This window comes from Xyrauchen texanus, chromosome 36, assembly GCF_025860055.1.
Source record: "Xyrauchen texanus isolate HMW12.3.18 chromosome 36, RBS_HiC_50CHRs, whole genome shotgun sequence".
Lineage (NCBI taxonomy): Eukaryota > Metazoa > Chordata > Actinopteri > Cypriniformes > Catostomidae > Xyrauchen > Xyrauchen texanus.
The window spans coordinates 27,498,328-27,521,992 of NC_068311.1; the positions used below are offsets into that span (position 1 = coordinate 27,498,328).

At 35.9% G+C, this 23,665-nt stretch overlaps 2 protein-coding genes across 3 annotated transcripts in view; both read right to left on the reverse strand.

Moving 5' to 3' along the window:
* Positions 1-275: 275 nt before the first annotated feature.
* LOC127629939 (calmodulin-1) overlaps positions 276-23,665 on the reverse strand; it is a 37,769-nt gene continuing 14,379 nt past the window's right edge. The window contains exons 2-7 of one of the 2 annotated variants that reach the window (XM_052107257.1): positions 15,406-15,460; positions 11,886-11,916; positions 8,593-8,736; positions 6,902-7,008; positions 6,069-6,204; positions 276-1,317 (exon numbers count right to left, since the gene is read on the reverse strand). In XM_052107257.1, the coding sequence (XP_051963217.1) occupies positions 1,289-1,317; positions 6,069-6,204; positions 6,902-7,008; positions 8,593-8,736; positions 11,886-11,916; positions 15,406-15,408 (450 nt within the window). In that variant the 5' untranslated portion in view covers positions 15,409-15,460 and the 3' untranslated portion in view covers positions 276-1,288. Of the gene's footprint in view, positions 1,318-6,068; positions 6,205-6,901; positions 7,009-8,592; positions 8,737-11,885; positions 11,917-12,932; positions 13,052-15,405; positions 15,461-23,665 lie in introns of those variants that run through there. The other variant, XM_052107258.1, reaches the window with a different exon arrangement.
* On the reverse strand, positions 17,410-19,439 carry LOC127629698 (uncharacterized). Its single transcript, XM_052106920.1, has 5 exons — positions 19,098-19,439; positions 18,874-19,008; positions 18,571-18,699; positions 17,711-17,831; positions 17,410-17,420 (listed from the first exon to the last, which is right to left on the reverse strand). The coding sequence occupies exons 1-5, from the start codon at positions 19,437-19,439 to the stop codon at positions 17,410-17,412; spliced, it is 738 nt and encodes a 245-aa protein (XP_051962880.1).

Genomic DNA, 23,665 nt, shown 5'->3' on the forward strand with positions numbered 1-23,665 from the left:
TCAACGGTTTCATCTTCATCAGTCATCTTGCAAGCAGAGCGCAAATAAAATTTGGAGCGCTTGACAACAGAGATGGTAACAAACCCACTAGAGCAAGAGACAAATAGGCTGTATAGGCAGCAGCAGGTTCCTCTTCTGTGATTGAATATATGATCTACACCAAATTGTAAATATAGATATTTCTGTGTGTGTGTGTGTGTGTGTGTGTGTGTGTGTGTGTGTGTGTGTGTGTGTGTGTGTGTGTGTGTGTGTGTGTATATATATATATATATATATATATATATATATATATATCTCAATAATATACTTCTTAATTGACTACAAGATATCTTGCAAGAAAGTTGAGGCTCACAGGTATTCTGGTACATTTCAAGACCATGGTCGAAACAAGAGTTACAAATCTAACTACAATAACACTAGGCAATGCAGAGTTTACCAGACATTAATATTGAAGTACAGTACATTTATAAAGCACAACACTGATTGCATTATGATTATGTATAGAACAATATAGTTTTGTACAGTTTCCGTTATTCAATCACAATTCGATTCTGCTGTACATACTTTGCATCTGAATGCTCCCACAAATACTGAAGCCGTCATTGTAAGTGACAAACCCAACATTAAAATAAAGGGTTAAATCAGTTAACGATAACCACTGGTAGCGAAGTACATGCCTTATAGCCCAAAAAGATACACTCTTGAAGTCGCACGCTGCTGTTAAACCTCAATTATATATAGTAGGAGTATGATGTCTGGTTTTAACAATAAGTACGTCTTCATAAACCTCCAGTTTTTGTTCCGAGTCTTAAACAGGAGAAGGCAATATGCAAAAGCATGATTTCACCTCAAAAGTGCAAACGCAATTGTTTTTGCTCTGTTTGTATTGAAGGCAGCACTGTGACCCTGCACTATTTACCAAATTTGTTTTAGCATTTTTTATTGTTATTAAATATTATTATCTATTTTTGATGCGATGAAAGGACACTCCTCCTCTGCATTTTAAAGACTGCCACTAAGGCATGGACTTCAACTGCGACTAAAAGTGACATTCTGTCCTCGAAATTTTTGTCAGGTCTGGAGACGTTTGCTCCGAAAGGGCTCATGCAGTTATGCTTGGTCCATTCACCTCTGCTAGGACAATTCTGCTATTTAGTTTCACAAATTGCTTCTGAAAAGTAGACTTTAGAATTTTTGTAGTAAACTTGATTTTTTTTCTATCTTTTTAAAGACAGAGTGATCTTAGTAGGACAAGCAATGTAAGAGAGAGAAAGGACAAGACAATCCTTCACTTTGCGGTCATCATCTGGACAAACTCTGAGAAGACAGACAGACAGACAGAAAGGAAAATAGATTAGACATAATGATTCCGGCCAATTGCAATGAAACTGGAACATTACGTGCATTTAAAAGTGTAAAAAAACTTCTGTGGATTTTCTGTCCTCAAATGATCTCAAGCCAACAATGAAAGATATGGACTTTTTCTTTCTAGCTTTTGTTGCAACAATTCCATTTAACAGGCTACATTCCCTCCGATAAGTATTATTTGCTAGGGCTCGGTATCGATATGGATTTCCCAGTTCAGTTTGATTCTGATTCACAAGCTCTCTATTTAATCTGGACTTGATTCAATTCCAGTTCATTTGGATATATTTCAGATATAATGTCCATCTGGAAAAGCAATTTGCAATTCTCTATACCAATTTCTAAACAACAATATCCTAATGGAAGTTCTCAAATACTTATTCAACACAAGTAGTCAGTAGTATGTGCAAAGAAACACATTACATGCAATAGACCAAATACATTTTGAGTACTTTTGAGTTCTCTTGCAATAGTATTGTGTTTACTCATAATAATTTTACCATGGTTTTAGTAGTAGTATGGTAGTTACCATGTAGTAAACATGTTTTTTGGCCAAAACCATGGTTTTACTATAGTAATATGGTAGACTGTAGTTAACATAGTTTTTGGCAGAAATCATGCTTTAACTAAAGTAATATTATAGTAACCATGACTATAGTAGTCTAACCATGTTTTTTTCTTTTTGGGCGGAAATCATGATTTTAATACAGTATACTGTATCCATATAGTAACCATTGCTTTGCTATAGTTTAAACATGGTTACTGTAGTAAAACCATGGTAAATGTATTGCAATGGAACACAAAACTATTGTGAGGGAATGCAAACTACTGCAAGGGCACACAACACTTATTGCGAAGGAACACAAAACTATTTCAGAAAAAAACATTCCTGCCCTGTCCTCTATGGGGCTCCATACAACAGAATGCAGGGATCTCGAGATGTTTTTCAATGATTCAAAATATATTTAACTTGAAACAACGTCCTAAAAACCAAAGTGAGGGCTCAAAAAGCATCTGTCTGATACATGAGTACATAGACCAACAATTAAAAGTAGGCCATTAACAGGGTTATGTTTAATGATAAGGACAAACAAACAAACAATATTTTACTTTTAAACCAATTTTTGTATTGTAGAAATGCTCAGTTGTCTGCTGTCAAAATATATGTAACTAATGTAATGTATTTGAGTTATCAGAATTACAATATTCAATGATATATTTATAATTATTTTATATATTATCTACTAAATTATATTTACAGGACTCAGTAAATATTGATATGCGATTAATTGTGATTAATCGGCAAATCATGTAATTAATTACATTAAAAATGTTATGTAATGTTAGTCAGCCCTAATTAATATTAATGACATACTAGACAGTGGCAGATCTACCTAAAATCTGTTATTTTGATACAAATCAACTTTTTTGTCCCACTGTTTTTACGTTCACTTTAAACATAAATGAATGTATTTACTTTAATATATTACCAAGACTGGCATTTTCACAGAATTTTGAAGTGTGTTTTACTGCTTAAGCTTGTATGCACATTACTGTGTCCCGCAAGAGCTCCCAGAGCACATGCGTACATAAAAGTATACATAAATAAATAAAAAATTATCTTTAAGATACTCGTTATTTATGTAGTTCCTCTCTCTACTCTCTCTTCCTTTCGGTCTTCTATAAAGATCAACCAGTGGTTATCTGGCGATTGACTGGTTCAGTTTGAAGTATTACTAACATCAAGTAAAACATCGATCTTGGGATTTTAGGAATGGATATGTGGATCGTTCAAATAACGATTGCGATTAATTAAAAAAATAATAATTCTTTACCCAGCTCTTTAATTTACAACAGCTCACTAGAACAAAAAAGTGATAAGAAAATTATTTAACACCAGAAAGCAACTATTGTTTAATGTTTTAAGAAAATGTGAGTGGTGCTTGACATAATGCCAAGGTGCAAGCAGCACTAATTATCAGGTACATCTCTATCCTAATTTTTGAAATATTGCTCAAGTATTGTCACGGCACATCATTACTCATCTCTATACCCAAATCACATTCTAGAACTTATGTGTAGAGCATTAAATGTATGTACAAACAGCAAACACGTAAATGCATTCTCTCTGGAGGTTTTATTAAGAACTTTTCTAATCTAATTTGCACAACGGTGATAAAGAATGAGACAATAAGCAGATGAAATGCTTGTATTAAGCCTCACTGTATGAAACAATTCATATAAACTTGGATGTTTGTATAAAGTTAATATAATTATTAGGGCTTTAAAAATATTTACACAAATAATCGCATGCATCGCACGCAAGAGTCCTGAGAAATGCAAGCTTGTAGTATCACCTGTTTACTCCAGAGGGCAGTAAGTGACATTTCAGCTGTATGAGCAACACAGTTTATACAGTGAAGAAAACAACCATCAGCAGCAACAACACAAAGATGTGTTAAGTTCTTGCGTTCAAAACACTTGAAGGAGCGCAAATGCGAACTAAGGGATCTCAAGATGTGTTTAAAGATTGAGTATTAAACTATATTTAACTTGACTCAGTGACCTAAACATTTTATGTTTATGATGCAACATACCCGAGACGCTACACAAGCATGTCTGAAGCAGGGTGTGGCTGGATTGAGACGGTGAAAAATGTTGAAGTTACCCATAAATATTTAATCACGAATCAAATCAAAGACATTTCCTTCAAAATTATTTGTAAGTACTACCTCACAAATGTTTTTCTTGTAGAGAGATTTAATTATGATGTCGATATATTCTGTACATTTTGTGGTCTGCAGAAGTTAAAAAAAATCATTTATTTTGGAGTTGTCCCTACTCGACTTGTTTTGGGTCTGATTTCTGCAAGATTGTTAGAGATCATATCATTCCCAGCTTTCAAATTTTTAAAATGTTTTATTAGTTTTTTGTTTTTTTTAACTATGACACATCTCTTCATAAGGAATATTAGTTGATTAATGTTCTGCTTTTGTTGGCAAAGTTTAGTATTCATAAATATAAGTGTGGTGGTTATAAACCATTAGATCAGAGGTTAAGCAATACCTAAGAACAATTTCCAATTTTAGTAAAAAGAAAGCTGTAAAGTGTATTGAAATATGTAAACAATTTGATATTTTTATTAAACTGTTTATTTTTTTTCCTTTTTGTTGTTGTTTGTTTTAATATACCTCTTGGCTCTAGATGTAAAAGTTTTGTAAGCATTAATACAAAGAATAATGTCTGACACAGGTGTAAATTGACGGGTCCTTAAACAAGCCCTCATAATAAATCTCCAACTGATTGATAAATTCACTTGTGAAATGGATTACTGTGAACTGTATGCCAATGATTGACTTATGATCAATAATATGGTAGTAAACAATACATTGTATTCTAAAGCCACTTTTTGTATGACCTTATCAATGATTAACTCTTCTGCCACAAGAATGTAATGCATTTTAATTATCTGAATATTTTTATTTATATATATATATAATTGTTTAAATATTTAAAGACAACTATGTATAATTATATATTGATATAAATATGTATAATCATTCTATACTGAATTATTGTTATATGAGGGCTTTCTCAGCAAATATTTGTATATGCGATTAATCAGGACACCATGTAATTCATTTGATTAAAAATTTAAATCGATTGACAGTCCTAATAATTATCTCTCCTGAATGAATGGAAACATGCACTTAGGGCTACAACAACTATTAGATCAAATCCATAGTAGTCAATAATACAAAAAGAGTTGTCATCTACTTAAATGATTAATTAGCTGGTCTTTGCACTGTGCATGGAGAACCGCTGTAACTGACGCAACTTCGCAGTAGTAAAAAAACCCTACACTCCATACACTCTCAAACTACATGCTCGAATCGACTGCACATCCTAGCACAGAAACCGATTGTGGGTAGCAGTGCGCGCTTGTTCCCTATGCAAGACGCATGTCCTGGGCATAATAAACACAGGAGCAAATTTACTGTACGGAGTATGGAGACTTCACCCGCAAGTGGTGAGCCAAGTGTGGGAGAGATAAGGGCAAGCTGCCGTATCTCTTTGCATTATCCGAAAAGTCCCACGCACTGTCATCTGAACTGATGTCAAAAAGCAAAACCACGCAAGAGAGACCCAGCATGTACGTTATTAGACTGAACAGTGGCCAGAGGAAATAATAGTTTAGAGATTTTAAACTTCAGCAAATTGAACGTCAGCATTCAATTTGTTTTATAATGTATAGTGTCTAATAATGCATTGGCAAAGTACACTTAAGTTTCTCTTGCCAATAAAGCTTGATATAAATAGAATCTGCCTATATGATACTTTATTAGAAAAGTCCACTGGAAAACCACAGAAGATTTTGCCAAACTTTTAATTACAGCATGTCAACTGATTTGATGGCATATGGCATAATTTTATCAAAGATTTATGCCTGTAAAAATGTGTTTAATTACCTCCATTCACAACAAATTTTGTTTATATTTAAATAAATAAAATTAATTATGACTAACCATTTTCTTGTATGTTCTTTGATACAAAGTATAAAGTAAATATATAATAGATTATATTTTTATCCTTGTTTTAATGTAACATGTACCTTGATTAATCCTGATTAAATCACAGAAAACTGCAATTTTTTTCTTTAAATACCTAAGGGCGGACACTGTTCTGCTGTATATATAGCTCACCTTCATAGTTGACCTGACCATCTCCATCAATATCTGCCTCTCGAATCATCTCATCCACTTCCTCATCTGTCAACTTCTCACCCAGGTTGGTCATGACATGACGAAGCTCAGCTGCACTGATGTAGCCGTTTCCATCCTAAGGAGCGAACATTAAGCCCCATAAAATAGAAATCACATCAAGTTAGTCTTCTTTGGTGGACATATATCCTTTACCTTCTTGTTTGAACACAGAGGGGAGGTTAAATGTAACATAAATAACTACAAATGTAAAGATGGAAAGATGGCTCAATTAGAAGTATTGGACAAGTTCTGCATTGTCACTACATCTTACATCCATAAAACACATACATGCGTTTTGTGCAACACAATAAAAATTTGCTGAATCTTGCTCATATCTACTTTACCTATGTAGCTAACATGGATGAGGTATTGTCAAAAACTGACCCTACAGTGACTGGCGTTAAACAAATTTGTAATGTTTTGAACCATATGCCACTGTTGGGATGAATTCATAGCTTTCATGAATTCCAGCCATTATTGCAAATCTAAGAATTGTTTGCCTAATTTTTTTTCCTTTTGTAAATAAAACTTTACATCAAGTTAAAAAAAATAATCGAATAATCTCACTCACTGTCTACACAGCACACATTCAAAACTCTACAACAATATAAACACACCGATCGCTAGCAGCGTCTGGAGCAGTGATAGTGACAGACTCTTTAATGACAAAATCAGAAAGAGCTAGTAAATTCATTACAGATTCTACATGATTAGTTTTCATGACCCAGTTCATCAAATTTCATGTTCACGGCAGCTGCGAGACATTTCCACACCTTGTCGAAGACTCTGAAAGCTTCTCGGATTTCCTCTTCGCTGTCAGTGTCCTTCATTTTCCTCGCCATCATGGTTAGGAACTCGGGGAAATCTATAGTTCCGTTGCCTGTGGACAGTCAGTACCAGGTTGTCACCATTTAACGCAAGATGCAAAAGGAATAAAGCAATTCTCTCATTATCTTGCCAATAGCATTACACTAGTGCAGAAATGTCTAGGGATTGGTGAATTTAAATATTTTCATAATCAACTAGCAGTGCGTGATGGGTTATCTGAACAACCAGTCTGTCTTAAAAGAGTTATTTTATCTGAAAATTCAAAATTCATACAATTATACCTTAATTGTGTTCCAAACATGTATAACTTACTTTCTTCTGTGGAACACAAGATAGGACATTTTAATGATGTTGAGAAATCAAAACAGGTTTGGAACACATGAAGGCAAGTAAATAATGACAGGAGTTTCATTTTGGGGTGAACTATCATTTTATACTAAACAGTCCTTTTGTATGAACAATGTGTGGAGTTTACTACTATAAAATTGCTGTTTTAAAAGGTAAGACACGGACAATTTTGTGACAGGAAGATGTCAGTTTATGGCTCTCCCCATTTATTTGCATGGTATCCATAAAAAGTGATTTACTATCACACATCCCTAGTTTCTCATGGAGCATTCACACATGGTGCAATCTTGCGTTCAAAAACAGCTGGATGTATTGCAACAGAATTTAGGACATTTAAAGACTTTTTAAGGACCCGCGGAAACCCTGAAAGTATAGCCACAAGACGTAAACAATATGATTTTCGTGTGATCCTTTACAAACCTTTTATACAGATATCCAGTTTAACAACTTGGTTGCCATGATGACTGTGACGAGGAATAAAGAAGACCTGCCGGCAGAAGGATGCTGGAAGGGCAACACCTACCCTCCAGGAAGTAGAATACGTCATGCCGGTGGTTTCCCAGGCCTGAACCGGGCAGCAGAGGAGTGTGACAAGGAGGAGGGCATGGTCGGGCCATAACGATGGACGCCCGGCGCTGGGGGAGCCGGGAACGCCAATTCAAGTGAGAGTGACGCACATGGCCGCACTGTCTGTGAGTTTTATATTATGTTTTAGTTCATTTATTTCATTAAAGTTACGTTGACTGTTCCGCCGGTTCCGCCTCCTCCTTGCCCATCCTTTATTCGTTACAACGACATGACACTGTAAACCATAAAACCCTAAAACGACCATGAAAACGATGATTTAAACAACTTTACAGCTAAAAAAAAAAAAAAAAAAAACTAGTTCTAAGAGAAGAATTAATATAAGTGCTTTTTTTAAACCATTAAAAAATTTACCCCATTCACTGCCATTGTAAGAGCCTTACCGTAACTTTGATTTGTTCTTTGTTAAAGAAAAAGGACAAGTCAAAAAACAAATTGTGGTAATCGACATTATAGCATTATAAAACATTGTATAATAACATAACACAATCTGTTATGTGTGTCACATATTATGGCGCCGGCTTTAACTGCCTCTAGACGACTAACAGTAGCTTGATACAGTGAGTGTATGTCACTTGTAAGACAAAATGTAAGATACCAGATAAGGCACCAAGTAACTTTAAAAGTTAAATAAGGCACTATTCAGACGAAATAAATAGAGCTGTATTGTTGTGGTACATACTAAAAGGGTTACTAGTCTTACCATCAGCATCTACTTCATTGATCATATCCTGCAGCTCAGCTTCAGTAGGGTTTTGACCCAACGAACGCATCACTGTGCCGAGCTCTTTGGTGGTTATGGTGCCATCGCCATCTTTGTCGAAGAGTGAGAACGCCTCCTTGAACTCTGTTTACAATTAAAGCAATAATGCATGCAAGTACAGTAGATGTTGTATATTGCATATTTATGGCAATGAGCTGGGATTTTAGAAGTCTAACAAAAATACATAGTTTGAGCTAGGCAGAGACATGCACAAAGGCAGTTTATGTTGCATTGAATCTAGTTTGATGGACCGGCAGCCTTTAAACCTGAGGCTACTGCTTTTGCAGTCAGTGGCTATGTTTGGAAATATAATGTACATCATCTAGTTTTCTACATTTTTGTCACAATACCTCATCATGTAATTCAGTAAGTTATTAATCAAGCAAATAAAAATGTTGTTTTGCATTTTGTCAGTGAATCAAACATGAGCAGTTACAATCAAGCTCCAGTCTTATTCTGTCTGTCCAAGTATACATGACAGGCATTAGACAGGCATTAGAGCTGCACGATTCTGGATAATTTGAGAATCACGGTTTGTTTACTTAGAATAAAGATCACAATTCTCTCACGATTCTGAAGAAAAATACTTATTTCAGTGATTTACAAAACCTGGACATAAGGGTATTAAACAATGTAACATAATTTACTAGAGATTCTGACAAAATGTTCTCTGCTTTCAATCCACGCAAAAATGCAATGAAGTTGTAAATCAAATATATAAATAAAAAATGTCCTAGGTCCACAAGTGGGTGCAACAAGTACATTATAAACCAAACAGCACCTTGTGATTATTGCAAAAAAAAAATGTAATCCTGTAAAAAAAAAACGGCATAATAAAAAAAAAAAATAATATTTAACCCTTTTGCCAAGTAAAAAGCAAAACGAGCAGAAAAAAAGCTTCATTAACAGTTCTATGTTAACTTGGTATTGTACTTGTAAGTAAATATGCAATAAAACACTGTTATTTTACAAGTTAATTTTTATATAAATTCATTTTAATAATTTATTAATTTTAATTAAATACAATGAGGCCTTAAGTGTTTACCTTGCTTGAATCTTGAAAAAGAATTATTCAAGAGCCAGTAATTAAATAGAGAACAGAGTAAACAGTGCTTTAAGTTTAGCAACAGTAGCAATTAAACATTTAAAAATTATAAACATTAAAAAAGGTAATTTAATGCAAAACGAAACTACTTAAATACTTGGCACTCTTTACTGTGTAATAGATCTACATTAATCCTGGTTTGATGCAGTAAAAATGCCTGAATGCCTATAACAGACAGCATGCAGCTTATATACATTTAGACATAGCACAAATCGAACATTTTGAAAAATTTGTCCCATCTGCATATACATTAATAGCAGTGTTTGCATTAATATCTCATCAAGACAGTGAAGATTTTATCCCCTCTGTTTCCACTGGTAATTCATTAACAGCTGAATTTACATTAAAATCACCTAAAGAGGGGCATTTTGATTAACAACAGAGCGGAGTCTTGTGCTGGAGTGCAGCATTCATCCCAAGACACAAGTGCATGTGCAGACACATGGACAGAGATTCTATCACACTCCTAGCTAATCGTGACTGCACCCTGCAGTTTGTAAAGCACTGTGCTGGACAAACATCTTTGGCTATTGTGTTTCAGTTTATTCAGCGTCTTTTAAAACACACGTTTAAAAATGCATCTTGAAGTGATTTTAGAATTTAAATTTGACTGCCTGAAATTTGTTTGCCACTGGAATGTTAATATACATAGCAGAATTACTGTCATTTAGAAATGAGATTGTGTGGGTTTCTGAATCGAGATTGAGATCTTGTAACGATTAATCGTGCAGCTCTACAATGCATTATCGAAGATTTGAAGGAAGGACGTCAGCTGAGGAAGCGCCAGTAAGACATGTTGAGTGTGAGCTGTCATTCGCAGCACAACAGCAATGCCAATTCAGGTCTGATTAACGTGTATACTTGCTTGACGAAGACAATTTACAAATCGCATTATCTAGGTCTCTTATGCTCTGTCTTCATAAAGAAACAGAATGATTTCAGTCATTTACATGACATTTATAAAAAACAAGTTATTGTTGAGGGCCTGGGTAGCTCAGAGTGTATTGACGCTGACTACCACCCCTGGAGTTGCGTGTTCAAATCCAGGGCGTGCTGAGTGACTCTAGCCAGGTCTCCTAAGCAACCAAATTGGCTCAGTTGCTAGGGAGGGTCGCGATTAGTGGTCCTCCCTCTCAATGGGGTGCGTGGTAAGTTGTGCGTGGATCGAGGAGAGCAGCATGAGTCTCCACATGCTGAGAGTCTCCGCGGTGTCATGCACAACTTACCACGTGATAAGATGCGTGGACTGACGGTCTCAGAAGCAGAGGCAACTGAGACTTGTCCTCCTCCACCAGGATTGAAGCGAGTAACGGCGCCACCAAGAGGACCTGCCAAGTAGTGGGAATTGGGCATTTCAAATTAGGAGAAAAGGGGATAAAAAATAACTAAATAAAAATTATTGTTTTAGACTAACTGAAATAAAACTGCAAGTAAACGTTAAGTAAAGTACAAGTAAACATACTGAATGAATCAAGGAGCAGATGTGGCTGAAAATGTGATTCATCCGCGCAGTACACATCCTGCAGAAATAGTAATAGTATGGTAATATGCTATTCCAAACATAGCCACTGTCTTGCTTACCACACTTATCTTAACCCACAATGTTACAGCTTCAAAGTAGAAGTAACCAGATACCATCAACTACTTACATAAGAAATGTAATCATTACAACTGACCAAAAGTAAACATACAATTTTTCACACATAGCACTCATTACATTTGAACAGTGTAAAATGATGAGTATGTTCCAACATATAGACAGAGACAAAGAGGTAATTCTGGGCAATCACTATAACATGTTAAAAGGAATGGTGCACCCAAAAATGAAACCTTATCATATGCTCACCCTTATGTCATATCAAACTTTTTTAACATTTAAATGGAATAACAAATTAGATATATCTTTTCCATTCAATTAAAGCAAACAGTAACAGGGACTGTCAAACTCCAAAAAGGATAAAAAGCACCATAAAAGTAGTCCTTGCTATTTAAGCTGCATGTTCAAACTTATGAAAATAAAGATATTAAGTAATATGGATTAGGAATGACATGAGGATGAGTAAATGGTGACCATTTTCATTTTTGGGGTGAACAATTCCTTTAATGACAATTTTAAAGCTGGACTCACCAGCGATCTGTTCTTCGGTCAGCTGGTCTGCCTGTATTAGTAGAGAGAGAGGGAGAGAGAGAGAGAAAGTCAATCATCTCATATGCAGTGCTCACACACGCACACCTCTGACTAAATGAGTTTAATGAAGGACATGTATAAAAATAGTTCTTTTAAAATAACCACGGCAGTTATAATTAGACAGTGCCACACAGGGGGTCATGAATGCGACACACTTTAAATGATTGCATCTCTCTCTGACACAGAGTTCATTATTCAATTATTAAAGAGGAGAGGATTCATCCGTGCACGTGGTTCACTTGAAGTGATTCAGCTGGGCCTTTTTTATTCTTGATGGATGCTGCCCTGTATTCAAAGCCTTGTGATTCACAAAGAGCTTAAAATGGATATGGCGCAAAATAAATGATCTATAACAGAATAAAGCAGAGATGGGTCTGACTCATTCACTTATGAGGCAATAACTTTAGCTGTAATACATTTAGGCTTGCCATTTGAGATGAGAATATGGCTGATACAAATCCCAATAACATCCCAAAATTGTTTTATAGTAAAATGAAAACAGTTCTAAATTGCAAGATAAACTAGATTTGACATTTTCAGAAGAAAACATGAGTGGTGCTTGTCTGTGCAAAACTCACCGGCACATGTTCATATTCCTGAACCTGAATTTTTTTGACTTTTGGTTCTGTTAACGGTTCCCAATCCCCCCAATTTTTCGCCATACCATTCCGCACTACCATTCAGCGACACTTCAACACCACTACAGAATCAACAGTGTGAAACATCCACAAAACCAGTGCAGTCCGATTCCTGAACAAATAACTCTCACGAGCAGTTTCTTTAGAATCTAGGTACAACGCAACCTCCCGAACAACTATTTTTGCCTGTTCTTTTCAGTGAACAAAAAAACTTACTACAAGTAATTTATTTCGTCATATCCGATTCGAAATGAACAAAGAATTGTTACTGTGTAACAATGTTACTGTGTCGTCTTTTGTGCGAAATTAACACCCAAGCACCAAATGCAGGTACATTTTGCAGTGTCACCCGCCTCTCTTTGTGTCGGGTCACAAAATGTATGTCCCAGTTTTGTCCTCAAGGGGGCTCTGTTGGCCTACAGTCAGCAAGACCACAGGTGTTTAGACAGTCTTTAGCTAGTTTCCCGCTGATCATCAATAGCCTCAGTTAGTATTTCTAGAAGAAAGATGAAGGCAATGTTTAGGACCATTCATGCCATCGTGAATTTGGGAAAACCAACTCTAGGATTTCAAGTGGATGTTTGGGTAATTTATAAATACACACCACCACACACACAAATTAATAATTGCATTATATTACCAGAACAGAGTGATTTTCACGACGGTTCTGGTAACAGTTCTTGAATGTGCAGCCTTCCGGCGATGCATACAGAAAACCATAAAAAAATAAACAGATATGGACTCTACAGCACAAGACATAATGCGCAAACAGTATAGTCCGACTCCCAAACAAATGACTCGTTGATCTGTTTATTTTTAAATTAACAACTACAGCGCTACCAGTGTTGTCCTGTTCCCAAAAGAATTACTCTAATGACCCTGCTCTTGTAAATTAACAAGATTACAAACAGCTGATGCTGACTGGATATTTCTGACTGAGTTAATTGACTCACTCAAAATAACCATTATAAATAACTATTACTGTGATATCTACATAACATTTCGTTTATAGGTAGACCGATATATCAGTTTTACCGATTAATCGGTGCCAAAAGTTGCATTTTGAATCGGTTATCAGCGAAAATCGCCGATGGTTGCGATAGATTTTATTACATCGGAGTGCTCCCGGAAGTAAACAATTATAGTGAAAAGGACTTAAATATTGATCGGTTTCTCTCCTAAAGCGGTCGTATCACTTTAGAAGACATTAATATAACCACGGGAGTTGTGTGGATTACTTTTACTATGATTGTCTGAGCTTTTTGTAGCTTTAATATGCCGATCATTCACTTTGTTTGTATGCACTTACAGTACAGAGCTGAAATATTCTTCTAATAATCTTTGTTGTGTTCAGCATAAGAAATAAAGTCATCCACTTCTGGGATGGAATGAGGGTGAGTAAATGAAGAGAATTTCCATTTTTGGGTGAAATAACCCTTTAAACATAAAGGGGGCCTCTACCGAGATCAGTATCAGGCATTAGCTGAATATGCCATTTATTAGAACCAGCTACACAGACAGCTAAATGCCTTGTGTGGATGTAGGTGCGTTGCCACCTCAATTGCAGCTGGATAACATAATCAATGCTGCTTTTGAGGCCTCTAAATGCACTTCAATGACTACAATCACTTCAGATCAAGTGGAGCATGAGGGGATAAATGCAACAAGAGTTGCATTCCAATTTGATGAGTGTGTCTGCAATGCAGATCCAGTGTCATCTGCAGCAGCTATGATTTCATTCAATGCAGGGGGAAAAGGGGGAGGGGATGACCAGGATCAGTCACTGCAGTTCAGCATGCTGCAATATGCAATCTCACTGTCCACTCCATTCATATTTATGCTTATATAGCTAAATGGTATTACTGGAGTATGGGGGGTTGTGGGATGCTGAATTGCAGATTTGCATGCAGCCTGACTCATGGTGCACAACAGCTAGCCTACATGTTGTGAGCAAATGCAACAGTGTCTTCAGGACCCATGTCAGACAAGGTGACGTTTTCAAACTTTGTGTAGGATTTGAGAACCATTTATGCAAACAAACGTGGGTAAAGCCATCTAAGAGAAATTAGGAACTTGAGCGAATATGCTTTGCTGATGGTTAAGGTTATTTTTACACCACCACGCCCACACTTATCCTTCTGTTAAAGGCAATGAGCTCAGCCCATGTAAAATTAGCAACCAGTCACTGTTCACACACCGAGATGAGTTGAAGCACAGCATGGAGGCAACTTGCATGATGTATTACATATTTAACTCACAACGTTAACGCTAAAACATCCAACAATGACATCGTCAATGCTCTGGACAAACATCGTTGACAATGCACATTTCATTATATGCATGCATTTGTAATATTTCAGGACAAAAGCAGCTCGTTTGTATTAAAAGTGACCATAATATGCAGTCTTAAAACAGAAAAATGCAGCATGTTTGATTGCCAGACTTCAGGTAAGGCGAGCGCGATATACTGTTTATGAACCAATTGACTCATATACTACATTTTAGTATCTCATCTTGACAAATAATATGACAGTAATAACTGAATGATTTCCATATAACATAAATAACACATATGTGTTAATGTACATCTCTTTGTTGCGCTAACTGGCCAATTAGCGTTGCATTTCAATACGATATGGCTGCATTTCGTTGCAAGTTCAATTTCACTAACAAAAATACTCTTGATACCTCTTAAATGTCAAAGCATTCAAGTTTAAATTAATATTGTAATTATTATTAACTGTCAAACGGAGTCTGACAGGATGCTACAGAGCTAAACTGTTAGCTGCACGCGCTGCAGATATTATAACGGCTCTACTCACCATCTTTCCGGTGTGTTTTAATCAAGTCTCGTCTGAGTGTGTGCAAATTGAACTGCAGCGAGCTACTTAGGTAAAGTTGGTTTGATATTCGCACATTCGCACATTCGCGTTAAAGAACTTTTTCAATTAAATAGTCAATAAAGCAATTTTTTTTCAGATTCGAAGCAGCTACATGATATTGACAACAAAGGTTGTGAACTACAACATTTTTTACAATCGATCAAAATGGGCAAGTATATTTTTAAGCATGTACTTTAGAGATGAATATTCAATGTGTGTCGTAACCAAGATAGGGACCGTCTAAAAAGTTCATATTGTTTTTCATCGTGTGCAAACAGACAACTACATTTTAGCCAACTGTAGCCTACTGGCAAATATCTCTCACATTATGTGTTCTGATGCTATAGAATGTCCTTTAGCAACAAAACCTGCATTATAATGATGGTGTTTAAAAAGGTGTTTATGAAATAATAATGAATGAATCTGTACATGAACTGTAATTTGGTAACAATCCAGACTGTAGAAAGGAAAATCATGTTTAATCTCCTGAACATAGTTAATTGCTTCATTTTACAACCGTTTATATTTATTTATTTATTTGAGGAAAAAAAATGAAAAAGAAGTGTGTAAGTGTGGTGGTTTTAATAATGACATATGATTTATTTCAAAAGGTTTTGAAAAGCATCGAGACGACTGCTACAAAGCAAGTTGGATCATCTTGTCTGGACCCTACAGAACATACTACAGCCCATGTCTTGCTGTTTTATTCACCTCTGTTTTTCTGTTTTTATCTGTGATAAAGAGTGTGTAACAGTGTTCTCCAGGTGTTGAATAAAAAGAATGGCTAAACTCTATTTTATGTTTTCCTGTTGTATGACATCTGTGTTTAACATGGAACTCTAACAATAACACAATTCATGTACATTGATTGATGTTTACAGTCCTGCAGAAATATTACTGTCCGTGGTACTGAATCCATCAGATTATTGACAAGTACTCATGAGCAAACATGATGATTATTTTGGGTGTGGATTTTGGAATAAACTGCTGCTTCAATGTAAATGTAATAAGTGACTTATCAAGGTATTCATCAATATTTTTCTTTCTAAATATCACATGAGTTGAATGACTTCTCTAGGCTTGTGAGATTTTACTTTGTTATAGAAGTTACCAGTGTAATTACTGAAATGTTCTTTTCATGTATTCTTTAATGTCTGTATCTGATATCTGAATGCAGTAACAGTGCTTGCTAATTTAGCCCGGCTTCCAGAAATGAATCTGGAATCAGCAATATTGAGATATTTTGTTGATATTAAGTCATTGAAGGAAAATTATATTGTCTGTTTTATAAAGGGAATTATGGGGCGGAGATAATTTGCCAGGACAAGTGGGGTGAGGCATACACACATTGTCTGGTACCCTAAAAGTGTCAGTCAGAAAGTTGTTTATTTTATGTTCATCTTAATACAATACAGAACTGCACAACATGTCCCTTCTGCAAGAGGTTTAGCTAAGAGAACATTCATTTGTCACTTTATTCTGAGACATTCAAGCATTTGTGGTCTGTCTATGGACACTTACAGACTTCGAAATCAGTCAGCTACATTTGAGGCATACAAATTAATAAAGGAAAAGCAGCAAGCATACATTTCAAATGATAATAATGGTAAACACATCTAAATGATACTAATGAGAAACACATCAACCTAATAGTAATGTTTCTTACAATATGATTGATTAGATTTGGTTAAATAATATTTAATATACAAATGATTAAATGATAAAGCATAAGCAAAATTGATAAAACATAAGCAAGAATATATATATACGTATGTATTTTTTCTGCTTCATCAAATACATACATATTTTTTACAATTTAAACACACTTTTAGCATGAGCTCCTCTAACTGAATAGCTTACAAACACAAACCACAAATCCATGGTTCCTCTTCTGGTGGCAGATTCATTTCGAGGCACTGGACATGAAACCACCTCTGGCATAATTCACATTGAACCTGGAAGAAAAAGAGGACATTGTTAGATTTATTCAGAAACTGTTGTAATTATGAAATGTATTTGTGAAAACTCATTTTCTCTTCAATTTCTTTTCACTTTCAACAAATAGGCAATAATGACATAAAGAATACCCAGGTGCAGAGCTCCTCTGTTTGGTCCTTAGTGTCTTTTTGTCCACATACAGAGCAATACTCATCTCTCGACACTGCAATTATGATAATGTAGATAATTATACTCCATCACTCTGTCTCTGGAAATAAACTGTACTTTCAAAATAGTTTGCCAATACCTGATGCCTGCAAAATTGTTTTGGCAACATTTTTCCTGATGTGGCACATCTCCTCTTTGCTGGGTGTTATATTGATGCTCTCAGGAATTTTTGGAAAGTGTTCCACCTCCTGCTTGGCCATCTAGAAGGAGAGCGGAGAACATTACTAGTCTCATATGGGAAAATGTGAGAACAGTGTTTATGTAAAGTAGTTTTCCCTCCATTTACCTGCATCACAAAGACACCACAGCTGAAAGCATCCTCCTGGAACGAATGGTGTATTGTCCCAGACTTCCACATAGTGTCCACCCAGTCTTTTCTTCCATGCTGGTTTCCTCTCTTCCTGAAATATTCCCTGTTGTAGGAAAAATACAGTGTGTGGGGTTGTGGTGGTCTTCAGCAACATCCATATGCTAATATTCCAATATTAGTGTTGTAGATCGAAAAAGGTTACAGATTTTTTAAACAACATAACATACCCAAATTTTTTGCATGCTTGTGTGGCAAGTTTCATTTCATCACTACCACGTTGAGGGTCAAGTATGAAAATGGTGTTAGTTGTAGCATGTAGACACTAAATATAAAAAAAAGAATAATAATTAGTCATTCAATTAAATGTCTGTGAAAAGGTCAAACATTTATGTATGGGTGTATCAATGTTTATCTGTAATAGCCATACAACACAATAATTTTATTTTTTACTTATAATATATTTTTACTTACCACAAACCTCCAGTGCACGTGTCTGATATTTACAACAGAGATGACCCCATCATATTGCTCAAAGTTGACCTATATATCAGAAAAGTAAATAAATGTATTTGTGTACTGTAAAATAAATGGACATTTAAAAATGCAGAATCATAAGTAGTTGCACTCACTTTTTTCAAACCTTGTCGTATGACCTGGTCTTCTGGGCCATTTAAAATGACACCTGTGGTGTAATGGCTTAGCTGGTAGATATTTGCACCCTTTGCATTAAGTACAGCTCTTAAATAGCACTCGATCGTCTGGGAAAAAAAAGATAAATCATTGCAATTATTCAATTTATTTAAATTAGTACGTACATTGAGAAAAAACATTTAGTATCTGGCATTTACTTTTCTTAGGTACAACATTTTTTATAGTTTATAAATGTATATATAGTACAATTTTACTAGATATTTTTGTTATGATATGTGTACCTCTCCAAATAACCAGTCATGCGGCTTCAGTGTTAGGAACTCCTCGTGATGTAACAGGAACTCCAGATTCTGATCGTCAGACTTCACAATGGCTACAACCAGTTCATTGTGCGGTTTTGTCCATAACATGTCAATCTGTGAATGTTACACACTTCATATAGTCAATAATAAGTTAGCTGAATATATGCAATAAATAGTTTCATTTGTTGTACTAACTTAATTACCTCTTCCTCTACAGGGAGTGCCTCTGCAGGAAGCTGCATTGGCTCAGGACTTGACTGTTTGTGGCTTTTTGGCTTATCTTTGTGGATCCTTCTTTTCTTTTTTTGTGGAACAGGCATTCTCTGAGGAACAGAAAAGAATTTGGATTTGGTGTTTGGGAAACGTTCTTCCTTCTTCTTCATCCAAGTTTCTTGACACTGATCAAGGTTCAGAGGTGGCTCAGGCTGGAGCAACAGCTTTTGAGGAAGGTTATGCAGAATGATGTGCTGTGTATATCTTGTTTGCAGAGACTGATGCGTTTTTCTTATGAAGATTCCTGGTTTTACATTTTGTTGTTTATGCATTATGGAATGTTTGACAATTCCAAACCACCTTTCTATGTGACAATTGGTATCTCTTGTTTTTGGTAGTGTCAATGTTGTCACCAAATCCTGTTCACAAGATTCATACCTACCGGTAGTCAGGTCTCCCAACAGCAAGCCACTCCAAAGAGGAAAAATGGCAAGGTAGGTATCAAAGAGGACAGTGAGGATGCCCGGACAAAAGTATGGGTTGTCCTCTTTGGCCAAACATGTCTCATCACCTTCCTCTTCTTCCTTCACCTCTTTCATGATCTGCTGGAAGAAAGCAGTGAATGGTGATCTGCCAATGATGGTCATTGCATGTCTTCTCTCTTCACTTTCACACATTTCCCAGTCTTCAGATTGGGAAGTTTCTTCCAGTGTATCCTCTTTGGATCTTGAAATGACACTCTCCAAAACACACAGACTTTCTTTGGTTTGTGTTCAAGGTTTGTGTTTTGTGGGGTTGTGAGCAGGCCACAAAATGCACGGAACACAATTCTTGATTCAGTCATGTTGTTGGCATTTTGGAGTCTTCTAAAGCATACGTGGCAAAGTCTCTCAGTCCTTTGTCATCTGTTTGCCTAGAGATTGCCTGTCTGACAGCTTTCAAAATGTGTGCAGAGCAAATGTGCAAGACAGTATATGACTTCATTTCATCCCATGATGTTTTCCCAATGCAGAACTTGTATGCTCTGTCGAGGTAAGAGCTGATGTGCTCTTTGTTGAAAGCAAGCATTACACTTTGTATTAAAGCCCAGCTGTAATCAGTCTCGACCTGGTGAACATTTATTTGTGTGTATTTTGACAAATGCAATGTAAATTGCATGAGCCAGAATGTGATTGGTGGTATTGAGTGATTGTTGGAGAGCATTTCACAGATGGGAAGAGGTGGAGCATCTCTAGCGTTCCCTGGAAGAACGAGTGCATAGTACAGCACACGCTCGGCTGTTCCGGTATTTTTGACACAACTCCTCCAGTGGCATCAAGATAGAGGGACACAGGAGACTTACTTCATAAATGATGCACAAGAATGCTGATGCCAAGCTCGGTGTACTGAATGAACAATGAACGGATTCATACTGAAAAGCTGTACGTTGCCTGGTACCGTGAATTATTTTGTGTCACATTCCTTGAGCAATGTCTGCATTAAGTATATTTCCATCATGACATTGGAGTGAATGGACTCCTTTTCCTCATTTCTGAGCCTATAACTTTTAACACTTTTTTATTGAGAGATTCCGTCATGTTCCCAGCCAGGAGCTGCTCGTTTGGTGTTGATTGTAGTGCGCTGTAAAAACACTGACTGGGTCCATGCGTTAGGGCCTTTGCTATTTTCCCTCTTTTTAGTTTGGTTGCTGGCCTAGCCTTTTTCTCTGAAAGTTTGTGGTGTATATCTCCAGTTTGTTGGACTAACATTTTCACATCACATTTTCCCAGTGCAGCAGGATTATTTTGCATTGTGAAAGTGTATTTGGCTGGGCAAGTTGAAAATGTGCAGACTGCCTTTATCTGTAAATATGGAAGTTTTTTTTCTGCTCCAGGGAGTCTTGGCATGTTGATATTTAAATGAGAGAGTACAACATGGATTTTGTTCTTTAAAGCTGTCATACACATGGTCTGTCCAAGGTGGTCTTAATTTTGAGGACCATATTCGTGGCTTGATCCCATTCCACATTTTTCTTTTCATAGAGATAACAAATTGTTTTGGTACCTCTGGACATTGTCTCTGAACATTTACTCCAGGCTCTCCTTCCTGTACCTTTGTGGGCTCAGGTGTACTCTTAGTTTAGACCCTCCGAGTCAGTATCTGGCTCTTGGTAAAGAGGTTGTGAGTCGAAGTCTGTCTCTCTTTTCAAAATCTCTGTGTCAAACTGGGTTTCCACATCTGCCACTTCTGTATCTGTGGTAGATCACTTTAATCAATTCATACATTTTTCCAATACAATAAATGTTTTGTTATGTGCAAATTTTACCAATCATTTCATTTATAAATGGAAAATGACTGAAAAAATATTTTATTTATTATGAATAAAGAAAATATTAGGAATGAATAAATATATGCACCGAAATAAAAATGTTGGTCCTTAAAAACAAACAACCAAAAAACAAATATTATATATATATATAGTTATTAATTTCTTATTTTCAATTATTTTTTAGAATTGTATTATTATTATTATTATTATTATACTTTTAAATTAAAAGCAATAATTTTACTGAATCTCAATAAATAAAAAAAGGCAATAATATAAAATAACCACACTTTTATTTAAAGTAACACAAAAATTAAACTGAAAATATCCCTATATTAAAATAAGTGGAGCGTCATAGTTGCAGTTTATATTTTTGGACTTTTTCTCTTTCGGACAAAAATTCAGTGTATCCCTATTAGGACCAAACAGAACCTTGTTATTTCTCATATTTCATTTCTATATTTAATTACAGTTTTTATTCGCTTGGGTACTATTTTCACAAGGTGAACATTTTCAAAACTCTTAGTACAAATATCCAAACTGATCACACTTGTAACAGCTAGTCATTCTTTCAGAACCTGATCTCATGCTTTCATTACAGTTATACACTTTTCAGTCCACATAATCATTGTTTCAAACACAAGATTATTGTAATATGTCATGAGGACGTTTGGTTTAATCCCGAAACAGTATGATCTTCTTTCAATTTAGTACTTTTAACAATCACTTCATTCAACAGCAAACAATGCAAGATACATGTTTCAAATCACCATTGTTGCTGAATTAATTACAATACAGTACAGGATACAGTTGCCACATTAGAAGTAATTGAATCCATAATGTTTGTAATATTATCCAGTGTGTTATCAAAAGGTGTGATGAAGTACAGCCATGAGGTTCTGTGCTAACAGAGTTTGCTGGTAATACAGTGAATGATTTCACTCTTTGACCAAATCTATACAGTAATGGACCTTTACAGATGAAGGTTGAGTTACAATAATGTAACTACCATTTTTACAGTATCACATGGCATACATACTGTAATGTAAAATGCATTTTATTCCATCTGTCACCCTTCCACTGATGCATCTCTGATCAATCTGATGTTTTCATTGAGTGTTTCCTCTCCCTTATACTCTATTCTGCTTTACAGTGTTTGCACAAATTAAAAATTTATCCGTATCTCTCTCTCTCTCTCTCTCTCTCTCTCTCTGTCACACACACACACACACACACGCTTGTGCACACACTTTGAACATTGTGGTGGTTAATATCTATAAATCACTTATGTAAAAATAATTCATTTGGTTATCCATATCGAAAAATTGCAAACAAGTTCTATAGAAACGTATTGAGTGTAGGCAAGGCAAGGCAAGGCAAGTTTATTTATATAGCACATTTCATACACAATGGTAATTCAAAATGCTTTACATAGAAGAGATTAAAATAAGAATAAAAAAATATTTAAAAGAGGGATAACGTGTCTGGTGAGAGGGGCTGTTGCTCTAGTGTTATTGGAGGCTGTAATATGCTGTCCTGGTTTCCCTGGATGTTTTCCAGAAAGTCGTCCTTGGGTGCTGAATCTTGGAGCAGTTCTAATATGTCACAGTCTGTCTGTGGTGAACTTTGTGGGCAGGGCTCAGATGAGATTGTGTCCATGAGCAGAAATTGTTGTGGCTGAGTGGTGTTATCATTGTCCTTGTGTGATTTGTCAACTGCATGTCCATTCAGGTGCTGAAGTGAAGTCCTGTGGTCATTCATACTGTGTCCAGGTGTGTGTGTGCCATTCAGATTGAGTGGATTGGCACACACTGCAGAAGGATGATTGAGGGAGAAATAGATATTGTCCTTTAGCACTCTTGAACCAAGTTTGTTTGGGTGGTGGCCATCCTGTCGAAACAGTTGCCTCTGACTCCAGAAAAGATTGAAGTTGTCAATGAAGTTAACTCCTTTTATGTTGCAGGTTTTTGCAGCCATGTATTAAGCCCAAGCAACCGTGAAAACCTGTTTGTTCCTCTTGCTGGAAGTGGTCCACTGATGAATGTTTGAACTTTCAGTCTTTAAGTGTTTCAAAAAGTTCATTGAAATCCTTTTTAAGGAGTTCTGACTGCTCTTTATGAATATCTTTCTTCCCCACATGAATGATGAGTCGATTTGCAGTCTTATGTTTCATCAGAATGTTCTGAAGTTCCCTGTTTACATCCAAAGTTGTTGCTTGTGGAAGGCAGCATGTAGTTGTATCCCTGCTGCTAA